The 19,337-nt window shown below is 34.6% G+C and overlaps 1 protein-coding gene across 1 annotated transcript in view; it reads right to left on the bottom strand.

The window, feature by feature from the left end:
* Nucleotides 1-1,016: 1,016 nt before the first annotated feature.
* Nucleotides 1,017-19,337, bottom strand: part of PTEN (phosphatase and tensin homolog) — a 90,342-nt gene continuing 72,021 nt past the window's right edge. The window contains exons 6-9 of the mRNA XM_032608768.1: nt 15,050-15,191; nt 9,999-10,165; nt 7,058-7,282; nt 1,017-4,496 (exon numbers count right to left, since the gene is read on the bottom strand). Of these exons, the coding sequence (XP_032464659.1) occupies nt 4,311-4,496; nt 7,058-7,282; nt 9,999-10,165; nt 15,050-15,191 (720 nt within the window). The 3' untranslated portion in view covers nt 1,017-4,310. The remainder of the gene's footprint in view (nt 4,497-7,057; nt 7,283-9,998; nt 10,166-15,049; nt 15,192-19,337) is intronic.

Raw genomic sequence — 19,337 nt, 5'->3', positions numbered from 1 at the left:
TAAGCCTTTGGAAGCCTGCATGTTAAACACTGGTGATTTTTGTATTCTCAATGGAAATGGTGATGGCATTCACTTAACCAAGCTAGCTCAAATTAAGAGTTGTGAGAACACGCAATAAAAACAAAATTGTAAGTAAATTCCTATTTTTCAGACATCACCAAGATCATCTTATAAATCAGAATAATTTTAGACTCCAGTATAGTTTTCAACCATACTTACGATACCTAAAAAGAAAAAATGTGTGTACACACACATACTTTTCATACCTCTTTACATTATATATTCACATTTACTTTAAAAAAAGTCACATGGAGAAAATGTAAACCTGAAATAACATTAAATTCTATTGTTACATAAATGATCTGCTTTATTTTCAAAACATTTGTACAAGCTACACTTTCACTTATTACCTTACTATGCTTTGTTGAAAGGATGTGCCTTACTTAGTCTTTAAGCTTTTAAGAATATTAGAAATAACAAGATTAAGTTCAAGTACACAAAGTCCTTTAGACTATTCTGGAATATCAATTTTTAAATGGCACAAGTCACAATGAGTAGATGAAGCTCCCCATATGTTGATGGCATACTACAGAATCATAAAGAATGGAAAAGCCACAAAATTGAAATCTGAGATATCAAATCCATTCTGGGGAATTATCTTCAGACATCTTAGTAAAAAAAATATATATGCACAATTTTTCAAAACTCGTGAACTTTTTAGGATTAGCATATTATTTAATGTGCTTGAAACAGGATATTAAGTGTTGACTAAGACACTAAAAAAGCTAAATGCCTCTCTCAAACATGAGTAGACTGATACTCTACTCCCAAACTGACAAGAGCCCATGTTTTTATATAACTGTAGGCTTTGAAGGACAGCAGGGGAAAAAAAACCCAACAAACCTTACAAAAACTTATTAATCACATTTGGCTGCCCATCATTTAAAATGGCAATAAATCTAATCAATTTAAATTATAAATATTAAATATTCTCATTTAATAAAACACCCACACAATGACAAGAATGAGACTTTAATCAGTTTTAAGTGGAGTTTATAACACTAAGAGATAAAGGGTTGTTAACAAACACAATAACAAATGGACATCTGATTGGTATGAGGCATTATCCTGTACACATCGTAATTTTTTGTGTATCCTCAGTGCATAGCATTTACACACAGAGCCACTGCTGCACAGCACAAGAGTATCTGAAGAGGCTGAATCAGAGTAAGGCTGTTTAACAGACTGAAATTTTTTAGTATATATATTCTATATGAAAACAGATTGAACTTTTGAACTGGCAGGGTAGAAGGCAACTCTGCCAAACACTGCAGTTAAAGCCCCCACTTTAGTGCACAGTTCCACCCCTTCCATCTGCATGCATAACACATTAACAGTATTTAAAGGTAAACGAGGCACTTTGTGGCAACCACAGCCATCGTTATGAACATATTGCACAAATTTTCTAGAACTAAACAGTAACTTGTACCCTACTTTTATTTTTTAAAGCTGAAACATTTGATGCTGCCGGTAAACTCCACTTAAGTTTATAACCTGTGCCACAGCAAAGAATGGTGATGCTATTTATTCAACTACCCTTTAATAATTATGGCAAAAAATGTTCAAGAGGAGCTACAGAGGACTTGGGATGGTACAGGGCCCAATTGTAAGCTTTCTTAAAAGTGATGCCTTCAAGTAATTTCAGACATGTAAGCGGCTGCACATCCAAAAAGTCTAAGAAAACATTCCAGAAACTCAAAGAGATTACCTACAGAATGCATTTCAGGCTAATCATGAATACTGTCATAAATAAAGTTTTAATTAGGACTCAAAAACCTTTCAGTCATAGCAATTCTTGTCAAATTCTATGGGCGTGGTAACTGAAATAAAGGAGAGTAGTATGTATAATATATATTTATATATATATAATATATATAATGCCATTTTTCCATTTCCAATGACTACACCATAAAATGTAAGCAAGGCTTCTCAAAAACACTGAAACATTCAAAATCAAAACCCTCATTCAGACCTTCACATTCCAAAGGAAAAATAATAACAGTGCAAAGCCCATTATAATGTCATTATTTATGACCTGGCCCTCCATGTTACATATTGGAACCATACAAGTTACGCTTTAATATACTGTGCCCAAAACTGTAACAAATAACAGTATTAATAACCATCTTCAAAACATGAATAGCTGATTTTCATTTTAGTCAACAGTTTTCAGCTTTTATGAAAGACAAGGTGACATATAAATTTCAATGATGAGATCTTAGGAATAGGTGTCTCTAACTTTACCAATTTAACTTATGAGCAGTCAATCAGTTCTCTATATATCAATGTTTAAATATAAATGTGTAAATCCTAACAGCTTTGTTAAAATTTTAAAAATTTTATTTGTTGAATGAAACTGATGAGGTATGGAAAACATGTCAAGATTATTTACTAAGAATATTTTAGATGAAGTTCTGCCTAATCTATTTACCATCAAACTCTATAAATGCTGCTCTAGTAGGTCCTATGCAATCTGTATTTGTAAATTAACTAGGTCAGACCACAGCTAGTGAACAATTTCAGCACCAATAAGTTATTGAAAATGAGATTTTACACCATTAAGAAATAAATTGGCTGGATGGTCAAATGTTTCAAGGTCAAGGTATCATTTGAAAGATACCAAATTTCTGGGGGAAAAAAATCTTTTTAATCATATCTTCACATTAACTTTACAATAGTAGTTGTACTCTGCTTAAAATCGTATGCAGTCTGGGCATATCAAATATATGATATTTAAGAAGTGAAATTGAAGCCCTTGTCCTAACTCTAGCACTATGAAGAAATGATTCAACACTGCACATTTAAAAAAATCTATTCTTTCAATAGCAAATTGATAAAAGCATTATGTGGGACAATTTCTACTGAAAAAGTAAATGACATTATTTGTGCAGTGTTGAAAATTTACTGCAACTCTAATTTCCTTTTTAACACAAATAACGTCCTTTTAAATATAAACATTATATGTATTCAGTATTCAAGTAAAATTCCCTAACAGTTAATGACATTTAAAAAATGTGCAAAACTGCAAAACTCATTGTAATGAATGTGTAAGGTCAAAAGGGTGGAACGGCTGACATCTATTGGATTGAATAAGTGCATCATAAATCTTTAAAGGAAAAAAAACCGCTTACTGTAGAATCTCAAATTGAAATTTCCTGTGCAGCATTACAAAACATTTTATATTTAATGAGAAAAAAGAAGCTTTTAGGCAGCACATGAAGCATCCACAGCAGGTATACGATTGAAAACTAATAAAATAAATGTAAGTTGTTGACTGATGTAGGTAATAATAGCATCTGACTTTTAGCACTGGCCTTGATTACACAGGAGATGGAGCAGTCATTACAATTGAGAAAACATATTTAATAAATCATTGTCAATTTTTATAATGTTTCAAGCCCATTCTTTGTCGATAGCCTCCACATTTATATGGTTAAGTCATTGTTGCTGTGTTTCTTATCTATGACCACATTATTTTTATATCCCTTCATTTGTGGATTCTTAAGATGTTGTGGAAGGTTCATTCCTGTACCCCTATACAGATTCACTCCCTCTAGCTGCCTTTTCTAGCACCAATATGCTTAAAAAAAATAAAATGCACAAATAACAAGCAGTGACAGCGGCCAATTCCTCAAATGTCCAGATTAACAACTGTAGCATGCTAAAGAAAGGTGTGTGTAAATAGCTGGAGATGGTATATGGTCCAGAGTCCAGCGTAAAACATATTCCTTTCTGAGCATTCCCTCCATTCCCCTAACCCGAATACATGCATTAGAATGTAGCAAAACCCTTTAGAAACTCCTCTTAGCCAACTGCAAACTTATCTGTTGCCACAAGTGCAAAGGGGTAGGATGTGAACCTGTATATCACAAAGCTCTTTAGCCACTTCAGTTGGTGACAGAACACAAAATGAGAAATTCCTACGTATACACATCAGTCTGTCTCCACTTTTTATAAAACTGGAATAAAATGGGAAAGTGCCATCTTTATTTATCCTAATTGAATTTTAAATGTCCTTTTGACACAAAAAGGTATATACATGACACAGCTACACAACCTTTTTTCAACTGGACAACAAGTGTCAAAACCCTGTGGATGTATAGGGTAAAACAAGATTGGTCAGGAAAAGAGAATTGTTCCTATAACTGGTAATCTGACACAATGTCCTATTGCCATTAAAAAAAAAGGTCCATTTTCAGTTTATTCAAGTTTGTTTTCATGGTGTTTTATCCCTCTTGATAAAAAAAAAATCAGACTTTTGTAATTTGTGTATGCTGATCTTCATCAAAAGGTTCATTCTCTGGATCAGAGTCAGTGGTGTCAGAATATCTATAATGATCAGGTTCATTGTCACTAACATCTGGTGTTACAGAAGTTGAACTGCTAGCCTCTGGATTTGATGGCTCCTCTACTGTTTTTGTGAAGTACAGCTTCACCTAGAGAAAGAAGAGAAAGTATAAATGGAAAATCCATAAATCTGACTAATCTTAATTTACTTAAAGATACATATTTTTGACAGATTCATTTTTAAGTACTATGACACATATCTTTAAAGGGCCTTTTATTATGACCCTCTTCTTAAGATTTCCTACATTTTCTTTCTTGGTATATACTGAAAAGAAACTGGGATGTTAATATACTATATTTTTTAATAGGCATGTTACAAGCATTAACTAAATAATTCTGTAAAAGAAATGTATTGAGTTCAATAGTCCACATAATCTATTTTCAATCACAAAATTCAACTCACAAAGAGGTGAGTTCCAAAAGAATGTTTCACTTAACTACTTATCTGAAATTCAATGTATTTTCTGATACAAACAATACTAAAAAATACAGATACTACACTATGTAAAATACTGATTAACAATGATGTTTAGGATTCCATTCGCCCTAAAAACTTCACCAAAAGGGAGTCATAAGAAAGTTAATATCCTACAGTGCTCTTAACAGTGAACCAACAGCCTTATAGGCAGAGCTGAAATAACTGTCAAAACAACTCTAGGGCTTCCCCGGTGGCGCAGTGGTTGGGAGTCCGCCTGCCGATGCAGGGGACACGGGTTCGTGCCCCGGTCCGGGAAGATCCCACATGCCACGGAGCGGCTGGGCCGGTGAGCCATGGCCACTGAGCTTGTGCTCCGCAACGGGAGAGGCCGCAGCAGTGAGAGGCCCGCGTACCGCAAACAAAACAAAACAACTCTAAACGGTAGGTATCTATTTTAAAAGAGAGAAAGCTATAGCTCAGAAAGGTTAGGGAACCCGCTAAAGGCCGCATATCTAATAGGTAGTGTATATGGGATTTAAATTAGATCTGACTCCAAATCCTTTGATCATTCTATTATATCTACAGCCCCCCCCCCATGATCCAAGAATCATTATCAATTTTTCTCCTTCTACATCCAATATCCAATCCATCAGTAAATCCTTTTAGTTCTACCTTCAACTAGCCTCCCAGCTTTCATTCTTGCCCCTCTCGAGTCTACATTTTAAAGGAGGGGACAGAGTAAACTTTTAAAGACAAAATTCAGATTACATCTTTCCCGTGCAGAAAACACTCAACATCTTCACACTTGGACTGATGTGCGTTAGTCAAAACAATTTCTTATCTATTGCTCCTCAAATAAACCAAGCTCACTCCTGTCTCAGGGCTTCTGCACCAGCTTTTCCCTCTTTTCCCAGATATTTGTATAGCTCACTCATATGTTTACTTATAACTGAAATAGTTTTTATTTGTAATTACAAATATAAAACCTCTTGCAATATTAAAACAGAAAATAAGAAAGTTAGAGGAAGTCACATTTTAAAAGCTAATAATTGAGTAAAATATAGGCAGAGAAAAGAAAGTAAATGGAAACCTACGAATTCTAGAAGACACTACTGAACACTTTAAATATAAGATCTAAAGGCACTTATTATTAGATACATTTTCACTTAAAACAGGTAGCCCCCCCTTTATTTTTATTATTACTAGCAATATTCTTATAAGCTATGATTAGGTCTGCTACATTGTATAGAAATGGAATGAAGAGAGAATTTAAAAAGAGAAAGGAGGAGGGTATGGTGAAAGGAAGAGAGAAAAATGAAGTAGAATAAGCAACAGGAAAGGGGAAGAAAAAATGGCAAACCACCATTTGGGAATGTTTACAAGTCAGCTTTTTAACCTGGAGAATTCTCCTCTACAAATATAAATAGAAATATACACATACATATCACATTTAGATAAAAGTAAAAGGAACCAAATAATTCCATAATAAGAGGAAGTAGAGTTTTACAAAGAGAAGGAGAGGGGAGGATGATCAGAGGCCTTACAGAGCACATGAGATTGAAGTTAAGGTTAGAATGTGAGGGACAGCCACGTGAAGGGCAGGGAAAGGCCAAGGGTGGAGAGGTTCGGGGAGAAGGAAAAGAATTGTAAAGACCTGAGGCAGAAGAGTGTAGCATTTTGAAGAACTGAAAAGAGACCAGGTCTGAGAGTGAATCGCAGGGAGAGAATGTGGCTAGAGTAGATGCAGAAGGTGGTCCTGTGCTAAATTAGGCAGTTCCTGCAGGTCACATCAAAAAAGCACAAGGTCTTCCAAAAGTACAAACAGGAGTGATGCAATCAAGTCATTTTTAAGATCACTCTAAGGAGTTGAGAATAAACTGGAGGGGACAAGAGTAAAAGCAGTGAGAACATTCTACAGGAGTCATTCCCAAAGGGCTGAGTTGCTTTCCACTTCTGTTTTCACCTTTTCCTACTTCATATCCAACTTACTTAAATCCCCTCCCTAACCTACGCCCCAGATTTCACCAACTAACAAAGAATAGGGTAAGGAAACTGTAGCCTTTTGACTCTCTGTACATTGGATTTCACTGACTTACTGCTAAATAAACAATGCTTATGAATATACGTAATTTAAAAATTAGCCAAGCAAGTCTTTCACCAGCTACACACCTAGAATAAAACACACACACACACAGAACCACTCACCAACTCCTCAAAATGTTTTTAACTGACCTTAAAATTTGGAGAAAAGTATCGGTTGGCCTTGTCTTTATTTGCTTTGTCGAGATCATTTTTTGTTAAAGTGAGTACTAGATATTCCTTGTCATTATCTGCACGCTCTATACTGCAAATACTATCAATTTCTTGATCACAGAGACTTCCATTTTCTACTTTTTCTGAGGTTTCCTCTGGTCCTGGTATGAAGAATGTATTTACCCAAAAGTGAAACATTTTGTCCTAAGAAAAAAAAAGAAAACAGACAAATTTTTTTTTTAAAAAGACAATGTTACTTATATTCAACATTTGCCCTAAGAAGTGAACAAATTATGCCATGTGTCATTAATATTCTGAATAAAGGTAAACACAAAGACTAATACTGGGCAATCTGTGGGTTATCTGTTGCATCTAGTTCACATAGGAATTTTTCCTTTAATTCAAATCTAGACCAAAAATATAATTCCACAAGCTCTAAAGTAAACTTACTTTAATACTTTAAGTAAAATATTTCCTTTTCTAGTCTAACACTAGCTTTTAAAAGTGTTGAGTTTATATGTATATATTAAAAAACCCAGAAATGGATTTAATTTTGTTTCAACAAGCTATTACAAAATTTACTTTACCAAAAGTTCTTAAAATGTCACTACAACTTCCCAAGGAAGCAAGGCAGATACATTTTTACTTCCACAGCAATACAAATGTTAAGTGGCTCCAGTTTCTTGCATGACAATGTATGTTTGAAATTTTTCATAATACAATATGGGGCAGGTAAGAACTTCAACTTTTTGTTGTTATAAAATGCCTATTTTAAAAAAAATCACTTATTAACTAATAATGAGGTCTTGTAAATCAAAAACCACCAACATTACTTCAAACCTTTCTTTCTTTTCTTTTTTTTTTTTTTTTTTTTTTTGTGGTATGCAGGCCTCTCACTGTTGTGGCCTCTCCCGTTGTGGAGCACAGACTCCGGAGGGGCAGACTCAGCGGCCATGGCTCACGGGCCCAGCCGCTCCACAGCATGTGGGATCTTCCTGGACTGGGGCACAAACCCATGTCCCCTGCATCGGCAGGCAGACTCTCAACCACTGCACCACCAGGGAAGCCCCTCAAACCTTTCTTGACCAACATAGAAAATGTTCTCTTAATTAGTGGAACTGGCCTGTATGCATTATTTGACAATTAATGATGTACAACCCCATGACACCTTATCTGGTGCCTTAAAGTGCCATTTAAATCTTTTATTTTATCTTCAAGTTTATTTTCCCAGGAAGATGGTAAGACCCTTAAGTAACTTACATCTTAAATGTCTTTGTATCTTTTAACAGTACCTAGCATAGCAATTTTATATGTGGTAGTCTTTGAAAATATTGTTAATTTCAATCATTTTAGCAAAGTTACTGAGTTAGTAATAACTAGACACATATTTTACTTAGAGTGAGAAGAAAATAAGCTAGTAGAATTTAAATTTCAAAAAATGTACATTCTGCTAATGTACTGATTATAGTAAAACTGTTCTTGTTTAAATCAGAACAAACATTTGTAACAGGCAAGGAAAATCACATAAAATGGAAATAAATGTAAAGTAATTCAAGATACACAAATTATTATAAATATTTAACTTAATCTTCAATTTTACATGTGTTAATATAATGTACAGGTGATAAGAACTAGAAGAATAAGAATTAGTACACTCCTAAACATAGAGGGAAAGTGATACAGGTGCCTATTTTGAAAAGCAAAACATAAAATCTTGTGTGTACCAGTCTTACAGTGAATAGAAGGAAAAAACTTACTTACCTTAATTTTAAAACATTTGTTAACACTTCTTGGATTATTGAAAAATATATTTTCAAAGTTACTGAGATATACTTAACTTTTATTTATACAGAACATGTAGGAAATGGGTTTCTGGTGAAAAAAAATCAGTTTTACATTTTGTGATTTTCCAGCTACCTGGATTCTGGATAAAGGAAATTATACTTCTTTTGACAAGTCAAAATAGAGGTTAAAATTTTTGTAGTAAATTAAGCTTCCTCTTATTTTCTCTCAAAAAAAAAAAAAAAGCTAAAATTCAGGAAAATGAAATCAATCCTATTACAGAGACTGTCTAAAGATTAGCAATACACTATCTGGTATGTTTAAGGAGGCAGTAACAATATACACAGCTAATGTTTTTGTTCATTACTACCTAAAAATTTTGCACCTTAGGTTCACCTTAAATGTTCACACTTAATATTTTAAACCAACACAGTTTGTTTTAAAATGAGCCTGCATTCTCTAAATATAGCTCAGTGAGATGCAAACCTCACTAACTTTCTAAACCTGCATATTTAAATAACACCACACTTTTTTCATTCTTTATTACTTCCTCTTCATATTTATTTCTCTCCTAACTAAAAATCAAAATACTCAGTAAATTTGAGGAAGCTAAACATAAAATGACCCAGTCTCAAGAAACATTAACCAAAATGGGGGAAAAGTGGTTTGTGTCATTACACAAGACCACAAAACAGATTTTATTTATACATACAGACCAAATTTTTTTTTCAAACTCATGGTCCCTTGTTAACTTCTCAGTAATTAATCATCCCTTCTAAAAGGACTGTAACTGATTGAATGGGATATGTACGCAATCTTTAATACTTTTATAAAATTTATATGCATAACCTAAGTTAAGGAAAATTCATCTCAAATTATAATGCCACATGGCCGTTTCCTTCTAATAGGACTATTTGACATTAATAATGGCTCACCGATGCCACAGTAAGCAAAGCATGTGCAGATCTAATAGAAAATAATTCATGATTCATTAGATGTCAGTTATAAAATACATCTTTTAGTCTCTCCTAACAGAAATGACTTCTGCCTAACTAAATGCTTTAAGCAAAAGATCTGAGGTTACTATTCAAGGTATGGCTATTCTGGATATTTTTCCAAATAAAAGTAAAGTGCAAACCTTTTTTAGCATCTTGTTCTGTTTGTGGAAGAACTCTACTTTGATGTCACCACACACAGGCAACGGCTGAGGGAACTCAAAGTACATGAACTTGTCTTCCCGTCGTGTGGGTCCTGAATTGGAGGAATATATCTTCACCTTTAGCTGGCAGACCACAAACTGAGGATCTGCGTGGTCAAATACATAACTAGTATCACTTCACAGGAAATACCTTTAACTGTCAAACTGTCAAAAGCTATTTTGATGATTAATATCAGCAATATACACAAAGTAGTAATTCTGCATCTTTAACCCCTGATCTAAAACAAATCAGTGGATAGAAAATAATAAATACATAGCTAAATAAATAAATAAATACATAAATAAAACAAATCAGCAGAAATAAACTAGGGCAAAGTAAAATCAATACAAGGTTTCCCCTAATTTGAGCCTTCAACATAAGGTTCTATTACTGGTATTAAAGTTAATTCTATTTCATAAATAGTAAGTACCAAGACTGGACTTCTAACACTGTACAGTAATATCAAAATTTCAACATTACAATAAATGAACTGCATAAAAAGTAACTTTTAAAACAAGTATTTGCTGCAGTATTTTAAAGTCTCTACCACGGAATAAAACCCACAAAATACCAATCATTACACATTCACAAGAAGAGAATATAATCTATAACAAAGTTATAAATATATTCCATAAGCACAAGTTTCAATATTTATAAAAATTTAAACCATAATTAATTTTACTTATAACTCATATTTTATTTTTAAAGGTATATAAAGCCACCACCACAAGAAACAGGAGGAAAGAGATTTGAAATGTCTGCAAAGAAATGCAACAGACATCAAGTACAAATTACAGCACAACCCCCCTTTCTCCAAAACACACTCCATTTTCATTAACAAGTACTTTGGCTTTGACCCATGTGTGTTATAAAATAACTGGTAAAATATGACCTCTCAAGATGTATCATGCTTATATTAGCAACGCAACTAAAAGGCAGGTAAGTGTGAACACGGAAGGATTATGTTTTTTATTTTTAAAAATCTACACATAAATACATTTATACCAAATGACATTAATGAACATTAAGATCCTAGGACTTTAAAAACTTTAAGTTACCTAAATAATTTGACAAAGTATAATTTATTTGTAGTACACCAAGTTCAAAAACAAGAGTTCATTAGAAAAAAAAGTAATTAACCTGAGGAGGTAAGAAGTGGGTCTTGAAGTTTCAAAACATACCAAGATAATCAAGAAATAAAAACATAAGCTTGCATAAAGTGCATGAGAAATACATATATATAGACATAAAGTTCTCAGCACCAAAAGGCTTCATCCTTAAAGACAAAAAAAAGAAGTATCACATTCTTTATCAATGTGACCAACAACTGAGGACAAGGCAAAAAGCTTATTCAGGCTAAAATGTTCCAGTGTAATAAACACCTGCTGGCTCAACCTAAAGAGGTATCATCAATCACATAATAAATAGTAGGCTTCATAAAAGCATGAGGGATTATTCCAATATGGATTCATGAGACATTTATCATGAGAAAAAGGAACTCTAAAAAAGGGAAACATTATACTAACAACCTGTCAATAATTTTCACTTCCTTGACTAAAGATTCAAAGTACAAGGAGCTATTTTACAAGACTTTATTTGATACTGAAAATTTCACTGGGAAGCCTAGTTTGAAGAAGCAAATAAACAAGGTATGATTTCAAAGCTGTGATAAAAATCAACCAGGAGGGAAATGCCTTGCAATCTCATTAATTCAAACTCCACTAATTCAGAATCTGATAATCCTGATCTTAAGACTTTAAAAAGCAAATTAACTGTGTAAGCCAGATTTCAATTAAACTACATCTAAAATGTGTACCTTCAAGAACTTTAGAATTATATATACAATTGATATTCTAATTAGAAATTAATTTTTTGAGGAAATATCTAAGCAACACTAAGCTAAAACATTTTAATAAAAATAAGTAGAAAATAGTTCTTCAAATCACTAAAGAAAATAATTTTCTTTACAGTATGAATTTCACATTTTAGATAGATAAGACCAAACTTAACAGTTGTCCAACATTAGTATGGTTCTTTTGACTTATAAGACACAACTCTGAGATATATATCTTTGATATGATCGACTGTGTTCTAAAAAGAAGAAATGAAGAGGCTGATACGTAGCAGACAAAAATTACAATTAAAATTTTCTTGGATATATGCATATTGAAATAGTATGAGAGAAAAATCACACTGGTCATCTTTTATTAACTTTTTCAACCCTTTTAGATACACAGAAGATAGTAATCTTTCCTTTATTTAGAAATATTAAGACAATACTCAAATAAGAAAAAGGCTGTTAACCCCTGACAACTTTGCAGAAGATACTTTATTTTCACATGGTCTGTTTTCTTCACTGATTCCTCTTCCTCCTCCTGAACCCACACTGTTACAAATTCTATTTGTCTCAGCCCTCACCCTGTTTTCCTCTGAACCTTCCCATCTTCTAGCCCCACGCCAAATTTATATGAAAGGCTTAACTGCTATGTCTCTTTCCTAATGCTTCTCAAAATATCAGGTATATCTCTCACCTAAGTTCGAATCCATACTTTCAAGTACCCACTAAATATCTTCATGTAAATAGCTCACCTTTACCTGATTTACAACATGTTTAAAACCAAAATATCAACATTCATGTCTCCAAGTCTCAGTTAGATGCCCTTTTCTGTCTTCCCTTTTCTGTGAATTATTCACCTGACCAGAATAAAAACTTCGACAAAATATTTAGATATAAATGGCAAAAGAAAAACTAATCACATCTCATTTGATTGCCCAAGCAAAGCACATCTGGCTTAAAGCAAGTCACATAACTGCTTTCCTTTCCACCATTTTTCTCCCTCTTGCAATCACTACCTTCTACAAAACTATACCTAAATACAGCTTATTAAGCCTCTAGTAGGACCACTGACACCATAGTATTTATCAAATCAAGTCCGATATGCCCATTTGGAGTCCTCCAACAGTCAGCCACACATTCCGTTCCTAGTCTACTCTCCATCTCTATATTTCTTGTCCAGCTCATTTCCTTCTGCTGTGCTTCAATTCAAGCTATTTCCTATTGCCTGTAATACTTTCTTTGGTTTTAAGGCCAATCTAAACTGTATGCTTTCTCAAATGTTCAATAAAGAGCTGGACTTCCTTCATGAAACTATCTGACAATCCCCGCAAACTTGATTTTTCTAAATATACCATTTATGATTTATACATACAACCTCCCATTAGTTATATATTACTTATACTACAGCTTTACTACATAGTATTAAATCATAGTGCATAAACAGAGAACTAGCAAATTGGTAAAGATTAAAAAGATTTCAGTAGTAAGTTGAGAAGTTTAAATGTAATACACTGAGAGATCCAACACACACACACACACACACACACACACACACACACACACCCCATTTAAATGTAGAGCAGAACTGACAGATGTTTGCTAGAGAGACCAATGTGAAAAAAAAATTATAGTAGATAAGATTATTGAATTGAATGTTCTCTCTCCCTTATTATTTCTCTAATATTTTATACCTTACCATTTGGCTCTTACAGTGATATCTAATACTATAGGAAGAGCGCGAGCTTTTTTATTTTCTTCCTTTTCCCTTCTCCACTATACATCTAAAGTTCCTGTGCCAATCATCTCTGATAGCCTAGTACCTTGTAGTCTGGAGTTTTAAAAATTGTACTGAGATGACAAAAGCATCAGTGAGGTCTCTTAGAAGCCTTTCATATGCTGTGTTAATAGATCTGTGGTCTCTGATAAAGTTATTTGCCCTAAGAATACAGAAAAGATCTAATGAAGGTGATCATACCTATCTGACAAAGATAAACAACATCAAGAAATTAATTCCCTAGGTATAAATTAAGGTCTGAAAAATTTTAATTACATAAATACTGTCAAGAAGCAAACTTTAAGCTAAAAACTGAAACCATCAACAAATTGCAGAATATCACTGAAATATTATTAGAGGTATTAGAAAAAGTAATACAGTGGTATCTTATCTAGAAACTACAAAATTGTATTCTAAATAAATAAGACACAGTTCTTAAACATGAAAACATGACCGATCACTTCCAAGGTAGAAACTAATATAAAAAACTCTGTAACAGAAAAAAGCAGCAACAGTCCGGTCTTTTACAGGGCTGAACAATACTTCCTTCCATGTGTTCTCCCTTGACTACCTGCTTTGGGTCAAAGTATTAAGGTTCCTATCAGTTTAGCTAAGAACACTGGCGAATGGCAGAGAAGCAGAACGGGACCAGGGTGACTGAGGTAGGCTTACAGACGTTAGGGTAAGAGAGAAATAAATTAGAGACAGACATCAATGACATGATCCTTATTTAGTACTTTTCTAGGAAGTTTCAGATTTCAAAATATCTTCATATTGTTGATGAGCAAAGACAAAGAGAGGTAGATGATGTGCCCTCGGTCATATAGCACATTAAGGACAAATCTAGCACTGGAATTCCAATCTAAATCCAGGTTTTCTCTAATACTCCACACACACGGAATCTACCCTATTCATTCAATATACTTCAGCTTGTCGCCATCTCTTATCATCGTTTTCTTTTTCTTTTCCTTGTCCCTATCACCATTACTATTAATATCTAGTCTTACTAAGATATCAAGGAATTGGTCCTTGTCCTAACACCAGTAAAGGGATGAATCCCAATGCTACTCTCATGCTGACGGGACAGGTTATTTTAGTCATCTAGTCAGAATATAGGCTGCATTTGGTAGCTGCAGCACAGAATATTTCTTTCATAAATATAATTTGGCTTCAAAGACATTAAAACCCAATGGTCTTAGCTTCCACAGCCCAATGTGCTGAACAACTGAGCTAATTAATTAGTTTGGATACTTAAGAAATATACAAACCTGCATAAATTTTAAGTGTGGTAAATTTCTTTTTAGACTTTTATATAAACTTCTAGCTATGTTAAGAAAAGTGTTCCAGTACATCAAAGGATGAGAATTTAGAGCACTTACTGCAAGTTCCGCCACTGAACATTGGAATAGTTTCAAACATCATCTTGTGAAACAACAATGCCACTGGTCTATAATCCAGATGATTCTTTAACAGGTAGCTATAATAATATACATAGCGCCTCTGACTGGGAATAGTTACTCCCTGGTGGACAGAAAAAAAAAAGAAAAGCCAAATTCAAAAGAAAAGTTCCATTATAGTTATTTCACTAAATCGTTATGGTAACTGGGTTGTATCCATTGAAGAACATATATACATTAGAAATTTGACCTTAAATGATTTAATACTTAAATCCAGCTCAGTAACAGAGTAAATCAAAGCAACATCAATATAAAGGAAATATCAGAATAACTTTTCTCCCTTAAAATACAATTATCATAACACCCCCATCTATTCAATGGTCACAACAATCTCTGACCCATGTACCCAATAAGCAAAGGCCACTGCATATCCAAAATAACTGTCAAAGGCCTCTGCTCTACAGCTGTGCTCTTTACACGTAGGGTTCCCCACAAGCATGTATAGATTCTTATTCAACACAGAATTCCTCAAAAACTTGGATACCTATTTTCCAGGCAAAAGCATATCAGAATCAGCAAGTCAGATAAAGGCTTATTGCCTTTAGGAGGCAGAAATAGCAGCAACAAAAAGTGATGCTGGCGGGCTTCCCTGGTGGCGCAGTGGTTGAGGGTCCGCCTGCCGATGCAGGGGACGCGGGTTCGTGCCCCGGTCCGGGAAGATCCCACATGCTGCGGAGCGGCTGGGCCCGTGGGCCATGGCCGCTGAGCCTGGCGTCCGGGGCCTGTTCTCCGCAACGGGAGAGGCCACAACAGTGAGAGGCCCGCGTACCGCAAAAAAAAAAAAAAAAAAAAAAAAAAAAAAAAAAAAAGTGATGCTGGCTTTAGAACCCAACAAAAACAAGAGTATGCAGTTGACATAAATGTATGCAATAGTTTGACAACAAAGGTACTTAGAGATGTCCCTGAGCTACATACACCTCTTTGCATGTAACCAGGGAAATACATAATGTTTTAGAAAAGTTAAGTATTACAGTGCTAAAAATATATACAATTCATGTGGTGCTTAAATGGGGACCCTGACTTATCTCAAAAAAAAAAAAAATCTACTGTGTGCAGCAATGCACTCACTAATGATGCTGAATAAGTGAGGTATTAGGGAACTTACCTAAGGTTTCTTTTCCTATTACATGATATGACTTCAGAATAATTTAAGCATTTAACTTAGAATTTGCAATATTTCTCTTTTAGATGTTATATTGGCATATAAATATGCCATTGTGTTAGAAACTCTGGACATAAAAACTTTTCTTTCCCCAATGAAAAGTAGAAAGTACATTTACGTGAATTTAAAGAGTTGAATGGCAGGTATATAGGTATTTGTTTCAGTATTCTTGGTTCTTTTTTAAAGGTCAGCATGATTTTATTACAATTTTAAAAATACATAAAATGCCAAATAATGGATAAAAGCAATTTCATGGGCTTCCCTGGTGGCGCAGTGGTTGAGAGTCCGCCTGCCGATGCAGGGGACACGGGTTCATGCCCCGGTCCGGGAGGATCCCGCATGCCGTGGAGCGGCTGGGCCTGTGAGCCATGGTCACTGGGCCTGCGCGTCCGGAGCCTGTGCTCCGCAACGGGAGAGGCCACAGCAGTGAGAGGGCCGCGTACCGCGAAAAAAAAAAAAAAAAGCCATTTCAAATCAGGACTAATGATCTAAGATTTTGGCTATAATACAAAAATCATATAATCAGAAGACTTGGATTTGAATGTTGACAGTCAAAACACAAACTTTGTTTCTGCAGGAAAATGAAGACAATACCATCTTCACAGGATTCTCATGAGGATTAAACACTAAACGCAATTAGACAAAAGCATGCTAAAACAACAGAATGTTACAGAAATCTGAATCAGCAGTTTGAGAAATTCTACCTACATTTAAGGTATAATTTTGGAATTGCTGGATTTTTAGTTCTACATATTTTCTTTAAAATGGCAATAAAACAGTGTTGCTTTGAATAGCTGCTACAAACACTAATGCTAAAAATTATCATTAAAGTTTAAAAAGTGTTTAAACTTAAAATTATTTTTTATACATTATTTAATGCCATTTCAGCAAAAAAACTTATTCATATGTATCAAGATAAAATACAGAACTGCAAAGCAGGTTGGGGGAAACAGCAGACAGAAGATGGGTGGGTGGGAGGGAATCTTTTTTGAACCATGTGTATTTATAATCTAGTCTAAAAATTAAAATTAAATAAGATTTTAAAAATTAAATCAATGGAAGTCTACTAGACGACCAAGCTGTCAAGTTATTTATTGGGGTTTAGTGGAATGATAGATGATATTTTTTCTCTTTATCTCCATTCTTGGTGTAAGTTTGCATGAAATAATTAAAAGGTTGTCAAAGCTTTAATTTTACTCAAGTAGCAAGTGACTGGTAGCGTATCTATAATGCAAGTGTTTATACACCCAGTTAATCCTTAACAGAAAGGCAAATGTGTAGAGAAACAGTGTTATGAATCTGTAAGTTCTCACCAGCAGATTAATAATTAATGTGTAAATACAAGATGAATCAAAATTAACACAATTCAAAGAAAAATGGTGAAAAACATAATTGTAAATTTATTATTTTACTATCAAATTACACATAATTAGTCTTCTGTACCTTAACTTTGCAATCCTTACCTACCTGTTAGCTTACCGGCACCTCAAATTCAATGTGTCCAAATTAACAGAAGTTAAAAAGTTGGGGAGAAATCAAAAGCTTTACAGACAAGCAAAAGCTGAAAGAATTCAGCACCACCAAGCCAGTTTTACAGTTTTATATTAGATCTTGATATCTGGTAATGAATAAACTCTTGTTTTGTTTTCCTTAAAAAAAAAAAGTTTGGAAGGCCCAAATGTGTATGGACCATAGCCCTTAATGTGTTGTCCTCACTCTGTTCTCATCTCTTACAGCCATCATGCACACTTAGTAAAATTTAATTAACAATACAATGTATTGTACAGAATACACTATAACCTAGGATTCGAAATAAAATGAGTAAAACTTCCACACTAAGTTGACAATGTGATTCGTAACACTTCAAATATCATATTTCCTGAATGCACACACTGAAAACAATGATTCGTGTGCATGTTTTACATACAGCATCTTGAATATTAAGATTAAATTTATATCTTTTTAAAAATCTGAGAAATGAACCTTTTACTGATTTTCAAAAATTCTACATATCTGAAAAGAGGGCTGACCTTTAAAGCTCTTGAAGATTAAAAATTACTACATTTTCAAATTTTCCATTATTTCAGTTAAATTAAGACTAATAAAAATCAATTCTATTCTTGAATCAAGAATTTTTAAGCTAAACTGATCTATAACTATATCCCCCAAATATAGTTCTATTCCTACCACTAATTATTCTCCTTTTCCTACTCTAACTGTGAAGAAAAATACTTATATTCTTAACTTTTTTCCTTAAGTAAAACTTCCAAAACATTCTAATTTTAGCTAAACTTAGCATTCTTCAGATTGACTTAGCATCATGTTCCTGGCCATCTTCTCAAAAGGCAGCCATTGCTTCAATTCCCTTATATTCACAGACCAGGAGGATATTTGGTGTTCCTCCCACTATTCCTTCCAATCCACTTTTCCACTGTCTTTACTCAGTCTCACCTATTCCAAATCTATATCATTCAATAACTCTTCTGTTATGCACTTATTAACACTTGACTATAATGATTTCAGCATTTTTTTTTTTTTGCGGTACGCGGGCCTCTCACTGTTGTGGCCTCTTCCATTGCGGAGCACAAGCTCCGGAGGCACAGGCTCCGCAGGCACAGGCTCATCGGCCATGGCTCACGGGCCCAGCCGCTCTGCGGCATGTGGGGTCTTCCCAGACCGGGGCACGAACCTGTGTCCCCTGCATCGGCAGGTGGACTCTCAACCATTGCGCCACCCGGGAAGCCCTGATTTCAGCATTTTAAAACCTCTCTTTCTGTCCTGTCCCAAATATCATCCTCAAAGAACTAAGTTCCCATTTTACTGGGAACCCTGAGGTCACCCGATGTGAGCGCCCTCAAAATTATTTTCTCTCGTCTTAAAATCTTTTTAGGGGCTTCCCTGGTGGCGTAGTGGTTGAGAGTTTGCCTGCTAATGCAGGGGACACGGGTTCGCGCCCTGGTCTGGGAAGATCCCACATGCCGCGGAGCGACTAGGCCCGTGAGCCACAACTACTGAGCCTGCGCGTCTGGAGCCTGTGCTCCGCAACAA

Source organism: Phocoena sinus, chromosome 16 (genome assembly GCF_008692025.1).
Source record: "Phocoena sinus isolate mPhoSin1 chromosome 16, mPhoSin1.pri, whole genome shotgun sequence".
Lineage (NCBI taxonomy): Eukaryota > Metazoa > Chordata > Mammalia > Artiodactyla > Phocoenidae > Phocoena > Phocoena sinus.
This window is presented reverse-complemented; position numbering and strand designations above follow the sequence as displayed.